The following is a 12946-nucleotide window of genomic DNA, read 5'->3' as shown; positions in this document are numbered from 1 at the left end:
AGTCTAGAGTCCATACACATGCAGACATTTTCAGATTGCTATGATAGATGATGTATCCTGTGACGATACTGTTAATGAGTAGTTCCTTTAGTTTCTGACATATATTATAGACAGAGGAAAATTCTGTGACCACCCTCAAAAAGACCTAGAACCAAGATTTTTAACATTTTTTATGGATTCCTTTTCAGAGCAATGACTTTTGAATTATAAAACAAAATGCATGGAATTAGAAATGAAGCAAATGTTAGCCAAAAATAAATATTTAGATTTTTATTCCTATCCAACTCCATGGACTCCCTGAAATCTAGCCATGGACTCCTGGATGCCAAGTTAAGAATCCCTATTCTAATGATAATAGAGTGAATTTTGTGTCACTTTGGGGGCACTTTCCACTTCTCATTTTTGCAGTGAGAACATCCTATAAACTGGGATAGCAGTGGCTCCGAGCAGGGAAACAGCGTGGTGTTGAATATTCCAGCCACCAGAAGAAGAAAGACCATTGAAAAAGAGACCTTATTGATTTGGGCACGGTGCAGAGGTACCATGTGAAGTAGCTAACTGGCAGAACTTCCAAACGGAATGAGACTTATCCAATGACTTTCCAGCAGATTGTAATCATAGTTATAAGTAAATTCTGTTTTAATCATTCTGTAGTATACTCTTGAATCTTTTATGTGAAAAATGTCCTCTTCTCTAAGGGAATAAATGTATCTATTCTATAACTGATTCATTTGTACAGGATTCCCTCCCCCCCCCCCCCTTAACTAGCCCTTTTGAAGATTAAAGTCTGCAAGCTCTAACAATATTATATAATAAGTAACTTTTTCCCAGGATACTGGGGTGGGGTTGGTGAGCCAATGAACCTGGGGACTGCGGAGCTCACTTTCCCTGCTGAGAAGCAAATGTCCTCCAGCAACGAACTTCATCCATGACTGTACCTTGAACTTCTCTGAATCCCAGCAATAGTTATCTCTCACGCTAGGCTAGAACCAGATTTGGAAACTGGTTATTTGAAATGAGTAATAATGATGGTGAGGAGTCATGAGATTTCAAATCTGTGTGTGACTGGTATGATGACTCTGTCCTTAACAGAAATAAATATATTTGATAAAGGGGAAATAATAAATTCACTTTTTGAAACATTCAATTAGAGCTACCTATAGAACATCTAGGAGGAAATCTTTCTAGGCAGTGGAAGCTCAGGTGAGAGACTAGGGCTGGATATTTAGGTATGTAGAGAGATAATAAATGAACTTATAGGACCTGGCCAAATGAAGGGGTATAGAATGAAAAGAAGGCCCAGGGCAGCCTTTGAGTATACTCATAATTAAGGAGCATGATAAGAATCTAGCAAAAGAGCCTGAGAAGATAAAACTAGATCGAAATAGCATAGAAAAGCAGGTGAGAACCAAAAGAGCAGTTCCACAAAAACCAGAGGACAGAGAGTAATCAAGATGAGTAGGTGGCCAACAATGTCAAATGTTCTCAAACTAAGAAACCAAGAAAGATGGGGATTGACAAAAGGACATCAGATCACCGTTAACCTTGGAGAGAAAAGTTTTAGTTGAATCAGAAGATAGATTTCAAAGAGTTGAAAAATGGACTTGGAGGTGAGAGAGGAGGCAGCAAGTACTCTTTCTAGACCTTTGTTTTTATTTTAATTACTTTAAATTTTTTATTCTTTTAAATAAATCCTTACCTTCCATCTTGGAATCAATACTATGTATTGGTTCCAAGGCAGAAGAGTGGTAAGGCCTAGGCAATAGAGAGTTATCACTTGAGAGAATAGGAAGATCAAGTGAATACTTTTAAAGAATGTTTGAGTTCTGAGCATTTTTGTTACCAGTTGGGAAGGAACAAATAGATGAGGAGAGATGGAAAATTCAGGAAAGAAAGGGATGATCAAAGGGGCAATCTGTGTAAGGAACAGGAGGGTTTAAAGGCACAAGTTGAAGAGTTGGTATTTGCAAGAAGGGCCATCACCTCTTCCTCAGAGACCAGAATAAAGGAGGAAATAGTGGGATCCTGTTGAGGTGATTTGTGGTATAGAGTTGAGAGAAGATGATGAATAATTCATGACAGCCTCCTTTTTTCCCATAGAAGTATATAGCCAAGTCCTAGCTGAGACAGATGGGTAGTGTGGAGTGTAGGTGATATGAAGAGAGAAATGAAGGTTTGAAATGGATGCTGAAGGTTATTACACTCATTGAAGAGTAAAAGGAGTATCATGTAGCTGTGAGGGTCTGAATAAGAAGACATACTGTAAATTTGCTGTAGACCCAGTTAGTCTGATTGATTTCCTCTATCAGTGTTCGGCAGCCTATATATAAGAATGGAGAGGATTAAAGTAATCTACTATTGGGACTTAGAAATGAATAAATAGCTTGGTAACCCAATGGATAGAGAGTAGCAAGACAGGGTGACACATATATATATTATATATATATATACACACACACACACACACACATATATATATTTAACTAGTTCAAATAAACAGTTAAAAACATTTATGAAGTGTTTACTATGTGTCAGGCACTTTGCTAAGCACTGATGATACAAATATAAAAATTGAGACAGTGTTTTCCCTCAGCAAACTTCCATTCTAATAGAATAAGCCAATTCAAACAGTGGAATGGTTGCCATGGAGAAGTGGGTGTGCCTGTTTTTTGGTAACACCTACAATATGCTGATTTCTTTCATTAATCATCATTGACAATTTGATGGATATGAGGTAAAACTTTAGCTTTTCTTAATTTCCAATTTGTTTTTCTATTATTCTCAGTGATTTGGATATTTATGTGACTCTTAGCAGTTTGCATTTTTTTTCCTACAGCAAACCGCTTGATCCATCTGTGTTTTGGATAATGACTTTATGGCTTACCACAGTGCTTGGCACATTAGTAGATACTAAATAAATGTTGATTGATTGATATCTTTGGATCAATTCCCTATATATCTTGGATATAAGAATTTTTTCAGAAAGTTGATGTAAAATTTTTCTCCTCCATAGTTGTTAAAATTTATCTCCTATTATCCTATTTTTTTTCTTTTTTAATGATGTAGTCTCTTTCTACCTAGGACCCATGTCCTTTTGAAATTGATTGTAGCATAATGATCAGATACTACTCCAAGCCTTTCTTCTACCAAACTGATTCCCAGTTTTCTCACAAATTCTTGTCAAACTGGTAGTCCTTCCCTTGGTCACTGTTTTGTTTTGGGCAGATATTTTTATCAATTTAAAAAATCCTCCCCTCCTTTTAACATTTCATTTTTATTTCTTTTATTATTTCCTTTTCAACATTTTATTTTTTCACAATTACATGAAAAAATGATTTTTAACAGTTTTCTAAACTTCGGAATTCCAAATTTCGTCCCTTCTTTCTCTCCGCCCTTCTTGAGATGGTAAGCAATTTGATATAAGTTGTATATGTGATATCATGCAAAACATATTTCTCTATTGGTCTTGCTGTGGAAGAAGTCACATTTTTAAAAAATTGGGTAGATTTTCAACAACCAAAGCAATGTCAGTTTTCCTATCTATTTCTTCTTTGATGGTAAAATTTGCTTAGCTACAGGCATCATTCTCTGAATGGTCAGGTTTTCAGGACTTAGACTTTAGGCTCGGTAGCATCCAATCATAAATTATTTTTGAAATAGATTTAATTGTCTTGAGAAATTTTTTAAAATGAACTTAAATTATAGTAAAGATTTTCTAAAATTCAAAACATTATTGTTGCCCTAATGGTGAAGATATTATTTGATCATTTATTTGGAAAATGTCTCTTATATTTAAATTTTTCTCTTGGAGATGATATTCAAATTACAAATATTTTGTGATTTTTGGAATCACAGACTTGTTTTTTTTTCCCTCTTCATCATTTTATATATTTTTTAAAATGTGAACTTGAGGAACAGTTATGAACAATTCCAGATACAAAGAACAGAGAAAAGCTTATATGTGAAGCTTATGCGCCTTATTTTAAAGAATATTTTAATTTATAATGGTATCTTCTTCTGAACTCCTTTTGGAATAATGGTTTTTAAAGATGTTTATGAAAGTAGTATGCAGTTCAAATTTTCCATCACTATTCAAAGAAGATATACTATAATAATATCCCCATTATCTTGGATTTTTTTTTTTGTATCTATGTTAATGTTCCTCACATTCTTCTCAGATAGTTTTTCCATCAGTTGTATCCAAGGGTTGAATAAATGAGTATTTTCTTTTGTCAAAAGCCTTTTCTTCCTTTTAAGGTTCAGCCTTCTGAGGTACGTACTACCTCCTTCTTATGAATGTTCCCGGAATATTCTACCTCCTACCCTCCATACCCAAAGTATTCTTTCTATCCTCTAGTAGTCTTAGTCTACATCTTGCCATTGCTCTAGCATATTCAATATTATATTTGTATCCACATCACGTGTTGGCTAGGAAATTTATAAGTTTCTTGAGAGCAATCGCTAAATAATAATAATACTTATTATTATTATCACTTTAATATTTAGCTAGGTGGTGCAGTGGATAGAGCTATAGGCCTGGAGTCAGGAAGACCTGGGTTCAAAACCACTTAGATGCTTTCTAGCTGTGTGACCCTGGGCAAAAAAATTAACCTGTCTGCCTCAGTTTCCTTAATTGTAAAATTGGAATACTAATATTTCCTGCAATATACAGTTGTAATGAGGATCAAATTATATAATATTTATAAAGAACTTAGCTCAGTGCTGGACATAGTGGGCACTTAATAAATGCTCATTCCTTCTCTACTTCTATTTTCAGTACCTAGCAGAATATTTTACACTTGGACATTTAACAAATATTGGCTGAATTGAAATTAAACTGAGATGAACTGGATTTAATTGACTTCAATTCTGATGGTTTGGGATACAGTTCTTGCCAGGCAAGTTCAGAAAAGAGATGAGGAAACACACACCATTGAATTTGTGTGTCTCCTGTATCCTGAGCCCAGGTGGTAAAGTGGATAGAGGGCCAGACCTTGAGTCAGGAAGATCTGTATTCAAATCCAGCCTTAGACACTTACTAGCTGTGTCATCCTGTGCCTCAGTTCATTGAACTGTAAATTATAACCACACTTGCCTCCCAAACTTGTTTTGAGGAATAAGTGACATTTAAAAACACTTAGCACAGTGTGTGGCACATAATAGGTGCTCTATAAATGCTGGGTATTGTTAGTAGCCATAGCAGTGACAGACTGAAATGTTACTTTTGAAGCATCCTGCTTAAAACGGGGTTATCTCTTCCCAGGGAGATTCATGATCACTTCAGGTATCTCATGATTAGTAACATGATTAGTGATGGATCTATTTTGCCTGCAAATCTCGGTGTCTTGTCAAAGTAAGGTGGATAATTCAGGGATAATTCATTGATTGCTCTTCCCTTCATTTCTCATTGGTTTCTGCCCCTTTTATTAGAACTAATGCTGATGAAATGATTTTCTGTGATTACGAGCAACCTTCCACATTCAGTGTTGCTAATAAGCTGCTTTGAGTTTACAGTAGGTAGACTGTCCTGATAAATACAAGTAATAGAGAAATCACTGGGTTTCAGACATCTTTGTCAGTTTATATTACTTTTAGAATTTCATTGCCAGAGGGCGGAACTTAAAAAAAATCCTAACAGATACAGTGGATCCAGATTAGATCACAAGTAGAACTTCCAAGTATCCTTCTTGTCCCTATCCCTGAGTGATTCCTATTTCCTGATTCATGAACCCTTTGGAGGCTTGCAATGATGGTCGAGGGGATTTTTGCTAACAGAATGCTGGGCAATAAACAGAGTTCTTAATGCATTTGTTCTTTTGCTGAAAAGAGTTTTGGGAACAAAAAAATTATAACGGAAATTGCCATCCTCCCTCCCCACGGAGAGGCCACATTATTTTTTCATTCACTGTTTATATTACAATTAAAGACTATAATTGCAAAAGACTGAAAACAACTTCTTAGATTAACTTGTTTGGGTCAGTTTAGTTTGGGGTTGGAAAAACATTTTGAAATAAAGTTGAAGTCTTGTGATCCAATGGTATCAATGTCCATTTGACTTGTTTGATGTGTGCAGAAAAAGGGGAGGGATATGTGCTTTCTTCCTGCCCTCTTTCCTTCCTTCCACCCATATGCCCACTTGACTATACATATTTCTTACAAAGGAAGGCATTGGGGAGGAGAGATAATAATTAGGAGAGAAGTGAGACTAGATTGATGCAAAGAAAAAAGAAGAAGAAGAAAATAGAGTATCAATGAAGCATCCAAAATTACACAGAAGAAAACTGAGGAAGATCAGACAAATGTGGGGCTTTGTAGCTTCTTCCCTTTCCTATTATTCTCCCTTTGCTTATTTTCCTCCCCTTCTCCTTCAGCCTCCTTTTGGATTAGGGCATTACATATAATCTCCTGTTAAATGTGGTTTTAAAAAACCCTTTCTTTCTTAGTAATAATAGAAATGCAAAGACTGGGAAAATGGAGTTAAGTGACTTGGCCAGGGTCACACAGTTAAGAAGAATTTGAATCCTGATTTGAATTCAACTCCAGGTCTGGTGCTCCATCTGCTGAACCACCTAGCTGCCCCTTTAATAAAATTGTTTTTGAAAGGGGTAATGAGCAGAGTTGTTAACAGCATTAATTGTTCAACAAGACAAATGTATTGATCAACTACTACTAAGAATAGCTATTATTTAAAGACTGTTAGTATAACCTGAAGAGTTCATTAGACCAGCTGTAGAGGAGGAGGGAGCCAAGCTGGACCTTGAAGGGTCAAGTTGCTTAGTTTGCATAGATGTAGGTCAAGCAGATGGGCAACTAGATGATGCCGCGGGGAGAGTACTGGGCTTGGAATCAAGAAGATTCATCTTCCTGAGTTCAAATCTGGCCTCAAAGAACTACTGTGTTATCTGCCCAGTGTGATACCGGCCAAGTCTCTTAACCGTGCTTGCCTCCACTTCCGCATTTGTAAAATGCTCTGAAGATGGAAATGGCAAACCACTCCAGGATCTTTGCCAAGAAGACCCCAAATGGGGTCACAAAGAGTTAGACGTGACCGAACAACACAACAAAATGGTCAAAGGAGCAGCATTTCAGGGCAGGATTCTGAAACAAAGCCTGGGAGATAATGCTGAGTGTGGCATATTCAGGGAAATGGGAAGAAACCATGGATTCAAACCCAAAAACTGGATTGAAGCATTGAGGAGGAGGAGGAGGAGGAGGAGGAGGAGGAGGAGGAGGAGGAGGAGGGGGAGATCAGGTTCGGGGAGTCAGGCTAGAAGCAGATTGTGGAGGCTATGGGGCTTAGAAGTGTAGAAACCATGCCATGAGAAATGGTTAGTGAGTTTGGGAATGTTTAGTCTGGAAAAGTAAAAGCTTGGCCTGGGATTGAGGGGGATATGATTGTTATCTTCAAGTATGTGAAAGGCTGTCATGTGAAAGATGGAATTCACATATTTTGTGCAACTGCCAGATGGCAGAAATAGGACCAGTAGGTGGAAGTTACAGAGAGACACATTTGGGCTTGATAAAATGAAAGACTTCTCAAAAATAAAAACCTTTCAAAAAATAGAATGGCTCACCATTGAGGGGGTGAGCTCCCTGTCACTGCAGAAGGGGGTGAAGTTGTAGAAGGCTGTTTTAGGATTAAAGATAGCTTTGTGTACTTAAAAAGTGGAGGAGGAGTCAATGGGAAGGGAAAGACTGAAGGAAGATTCAAGAGAGAAGGAAAGAAGGACAGGAGATGAGCAGAAGAGCAATATCCCTCAGGAGTGATGGGAAATGAGGTTAGAAAGATCCAGAAAGTAATGGGGTCTGGAGGACAGAAGTAGAATCTAGCTTTAAAAAGAAGTCTTTGGGGGCTTGTCACAAGGAGGAAAAAGATGAGAATAGGGAAAGACTAGTTCTCTTGGATTCCTTCTTGGAGAGAGAGGGTAGAGCCTTAAATTTTTTTAGAAATAGGACAGTTTAATTTTGATGATCCAAGAGGTATGACCAGTAGAAATAGTGAGGGGAGATCTCTTTTTTTTGGGGGGGGGGAGCCAGTCATGACTGACTCTTTATGGCCTTTTTGGGGATTTTCTTGGCGAAGGTACTGGGCTGATTTGCCATTTCCTTTTTCAATTCATTTTACAGATAAGGAAACTAAGGCAAATAGGGTTAAGTGCCTTATTCAGAGTCACAGTGTCTAAGACTCTTTGAACTCAGGTCCTCTTATCACTGCACAACCTAGCTGCCCCAAAGAGGTCTGGGTAGGGGGCCCTCCAATAAAGGGTTCTGGTTAATCTTCCCCCAAAGAGAAGGAAATACTGAGTGGATCCTAGGAATCAGTGGAAGTGGAAAACAAAGGGTCATGAAAGACTGATAAAGCCAATTCTCTGACTATCTAGAATTGACTGATCCTTGATGACATGGAAACTTTTAATGCAACTGTTTTAGAGGAGCAATAATGATTGTTAGTGAAACAGAGCTCCCAGAAATTGCCTTCAACAGCGCCTTTATTTTTGTGAAGTATTTTACAGTGAATTTTACATTTGGACTTCAAATAGAGCCCATAGAGAGGAGGTGATTTGCTCAAAGTCACATAGATAGTCAAGTTTCTCTGCGAGTTTTCTACTAAACCTCAGTTTTTCTGCTTATTCTCTTGCTAAGTCTTAGAATGAAAACAACAACAACAGCAACAGGAAATTAACTGACCGTAAAACATTTTAATCCCCGAGCCTTAAACAACCGATCCTCGCAGTCAATCAAGCAGTATTCTAATACTATGATAGTATCGTATCTGGAACTGAAAATGACCACAGAGGTCATCTGGCTCAATCCCTAAGTTTCATGTGAGGAAACTGAGAACCTTGGTCAGTGCTCATTCCAATCCACTGTGTTGCTCACAGGTAGTATAGGAGAGATAAAGAGAAAAAGCCTTTTCCTCTTTGCAGCTAAAACAACATTTTTTTTTTCATCTTTATGAACCCCTAAGAGAGAATCAATTGAATTATTAATCATATAAGACCAAATGAGAGGTTATATATTTGAGTGCACGGGCATATACACACACACACACGCGTGTGCGTGCGCACACACACAAAAGGACTCGAAGAGTCATTAAAATCGATCATTCATCTAAATTTTACTGTCTTCCTTGATTACTTTTTCTTAAGATTTTTGTTCTCTTCATGTTAGATTAAAAAAAATTAGCTCTCCAACTTGCAGGGATCCAGGAGAAAAAAACACCATTCATAAGCAAAGGATAAACTATGGGAGTGGAAACACCGAGAAAAAGCAACTGCCTGAATACAGAGGTTGAGGGGACATGACAGAGGAGAGACTCTAAATGAACACTCTAATGCAAATATTATCAACAAAGCAATGGGTTCAAATCAAGAAAACATCTAATGCCCAGTGGACTTACGCGTCGGCTATGGGGGGTGGGGGGGGGGAAAAGAAAATGATCTTTAACGAATAATGCTTGGAAATGATCAAATAAAATATATTAAAAAAAATTAGCTCTCAATGAAAAGTAGCAGATTTCCTGTTGGTAAAATGGTCATATTAATAACTACCTTTTCCCCCTGTTGTTCCATGTATAGTAATAGCTTTCATTAATGTAATGTAGCACCTGAGCATTTGTAAAGTGTTTAACACAGAGTATTTCATTTGATGCTTCCAATAACCCCAACAATTGGGGGAAATTATGATCAACCTTCTTTTTACAGTTGAAGGAACTGATGCTGAGAAAGGTTAAGTGACATACTCAGAGTCGATCTAAGTATCTGAAGAGGATTTTGAATTAGGGGCTTTTTTTTTAATACCCTTACCATATATCTTAGAATCAATTCTATATGTTGGTTCCAAGGCAGAAAAGTGGTAAGGGCTAGGCAAAGGGGGTTAAGTGACTTACCCAAGGTCAGCTAGGAAATGCCTGAGGTTAGATTTGAATCCAAGACCTCTTGTCTCTAGGTGTGGCTCTCAATCCTCTTACTTTTCCCCCAAAGCAGGGTCTTCTTGATTCCAAGTCAGGTGCTTTAGCCTCTATGTGTCCCATTGTCCTCCCTCTGCAAACCCAGAATAATCTATGCTTGTGCCACATGATAGCAGCCTTATCCTTGGTTTCTCTTCAGGTGGCAGTGAAGATCATTGACAAGAAGAGAGCCCAGAAGGACACGTATGTCACGAAAAATCTAAGACGAGAGGGGCAGATCCAGCAAATGATCCGGCATCCCAATATCACGCAACTCCTTGATATCTTAGAGACAGAAAATAGCTACTACCTTGTCATGGAGCTGTGTCCCGGCGGCAACCTGATGCACAAAATCTATGAGAAAAAGAGACTGGAAGAACACGAAACTCGCAGATACATCAGGCAACTTATCTTAGCAGTAGATCATCTTCATCGGGCAGGAGTCGTCCACAGGTGAGTGCCATCTATGTTATGATTAAAAACCATCGTGGATCAAGTGAAATAGATCCGCCACTATTATTTAAAAACCTCCACACTTGAATATTTTTAAATCCTGTCAAAACTTTTTCAAAGTTCTATTTTGCTTTTATGTCAAAATCATTTTTTCTCACAATAGACCCCTCATTATAACAAACACAATGAAGCAAGACTGAACAACACATGACTGTGTGTGATAGATAGCACACAAAAAAATGACATGTTTGTTCTCCATAACCTCTCTACCAAGAATAGCATAGAATTTACTGGCTCTTTAATTCCTGCATTCAAACATGCCGATGTCTCCCCAGTTCAAAACAAAACAAAACAAAACACACAAAAACCAAAACACAAAAAAACCCTTTACTAGATCCAACCATGGTAGCTGTTCTTTCTCTGATAAATGCCTTGAATACCCCACCCTCTATTTCACTCTTTTCATTCTTGCTCTCTTTAAAAACAAAAACCCCCTCAATTTCCATCTTCGAATTAATGCTAAGCATCGGTTCCAAGCATAGAAGAATGGTAAGGGCCAGGCAATTAGAGTTATGTCACTTTCTCAGAGTCCCACAGCTAGAAAGTATTTGAGGGTAGTTTTGAAGTCAAGAACTCCCATTTCTAGGTCTGGTTCTCTGTCCACGGAGCCACCAAGCTGACCTCTTTCAGTCTTTTTTAAGGCATAAACATTCTGCTTTCTAACCTCCTTAATGCAACTGAAATTGCTTCCTCTAAAGTTACCAATGATCTCTTGTTTATTTTTAATATTTTTTCAAGTAAACATTTGCCTGCTCTCCCTTCCATCTCTTGCCTTTCTCCCTTATGATTGGAGAAAGGGGGAAAAGACCCTCAAATCTCTTGTTACAAATATGGTCAAGCAAAAGTAATTCTTGATTTGTTGTTGTTGGAGTGTTTCAATCATATCTGACTCTTTGTCCTCCATTTAGGGTTTTTTTTGGCAAAAATTCTGGAGTGGTTTGCTATTTCCTTCTTAATCTCATTTTACATATGAGGAAACTGAGGCAGATAGGGTGAAGTGACTTACATAGGCTCCACTCTACTAATAAACTTGATTCCTCACCAATCTCCAATAAAAACAATTATGAATCAGCCTGCCCTCTGAGACTTATTATCTTTCTTTCAGGAGTTTAATAATATGCTTTATCATGTGGTTGGTCATTGTGTTGATCAGAGCACCTACGTTTTGCCTTGGAATGCCACCAAAAAAAATTATTGAAACACTAAGGGAGCCATGAACCGAGAAAGTTTGGGAACTTCTTTTTCAATCTATTTGCCTGTAACTGTAGTTTGTTGGAGTGTTTGAAGCTGTTCAAAAACAGTAGAAAAGACACCTCCCCCACCAAAGTAAAATTTCATTGCTATGTACAAAAGATAATCCTCCCTTCTTAAAGATCACAAATATCAATAGTTTTGTAAATTAAAAAAAATCAATGTTAGCTCTATGTGTGTTCTAACTTCCATTTTTCTTTTAATTTAATTATCTATAGTTCTTTATGTATGCTTGAAGGGCCAATGTGTCTTTGCTTACTGTGTGCCATGAACAAGTCTTGAATAGCAGTGATCCACTTTGAAGGCTAAAGAAGGAAATGTTTCTTGACTTAAATCTTCTTTAAAATATTTGGCAGTAATTATCTTTCTGACTGAGGAGATGTCCCTTGATTGGGGAATGGCTGAACAAATTGTAGTGTATGATGGTGATGGATATTATTGTGCTATAATGAAGAATAAATCAGATGATTTCAGAAAGAACTGAAAAACCTACGTGAACTGATGCAGAGTGAAGTAAGCAGAACCAGGAAATCATTATATGCAGTAATTGAAATGATCAACTTTGCTACTAACAGCAATACAATGATCCAGGACAATTCTTCTTCTTTTTTTTTTTTTAAACCCTTACCTTCCATCTTAGAATCAACACTGGGGTATTGGTTCTGTAAGAATGGAGATTTTGAACCCTAGACTTCAATCCCCAGAAGTCCTTGGTATTTCCCAGAATTCCCTACAATCTCACCTGATTCTCCACGTAGGTGAGATCACAATTGGTATTTAACTGGCAGTCACTCCTACCACACTTTTTTTCTCTTCCATTGCAATGATGTAGCAAGTGTAGCAAGTAAGCTAAGTGCGGGAATTGTGAATGGGCTAATCAGCCATGGGCATGTGGTTTTTTAAATTTTGTATCTTCTTTTAATAATCCTTAATAAACCTCATAAAATATAATATTTTTATTAGAGATATAATTTAATTTTTACAATTTCAAGGCAGAAGAGTGGTAAGGGCTAGGCAATGGGGGTTAAGTGACTTGCCCAGGGTCACACAGCTAGGAAGTGGCTGAGGCCAGATTTGAACCCAGGACCTCCTATCTCTGAGCCTGACTCTCAATCCACTGAGCCACCCAGTTGCCCCCTGTGTGTGTATTTCCAATCACAGATGTTGTGAAATCATGCTTTGTTAGAACTTTTTGAGCCCAGGATATTCAAGGAAGGGAATATTCAGAAATAT

At 37.6% G+C, this 12946-nt stretch overlaps 1 protein-coding gene across 1 annotated transcript in view; it reads left to right on the top strand.

The window, feature by feature from the left end:
* Positions 1-12946, top strand: part of HUNK (hormonally up-regulated Neu-associated kinase) — a 135997-nt gene that overhangs the window by 46979 nt on the left and 76072 nt on the right. Inside the window, exon 2 of the mRNA XM_007493294.3 lies at positions 10110-10402. Within this exon, the coding sequence (XP_007493356.1) occupies positions 10110-10402 (293 nt within the window). The remainder of the gene's footprint in view (positions 1-10109; positions 10403-12946) is intronic.

Source organism: Monodelphis domestica, chromosome 4 (genome assembly GCF_027887165.1).
Source record: "Monodelphis domestica isolate mMonDom1 chromosome 4, mMonDom1.pri, whole genome shotgun sequence".
NCBI lineage: Eukaryota > Metazoa > Chordata > Mammalia > Didelphimorphia > Didelphidae > Monodelphis > Monodelphis domestica.
Note: the sequence above shows the minus strand (reverse complement) of the source record. Positions and strands in the feature narration are given on the sequence as shown.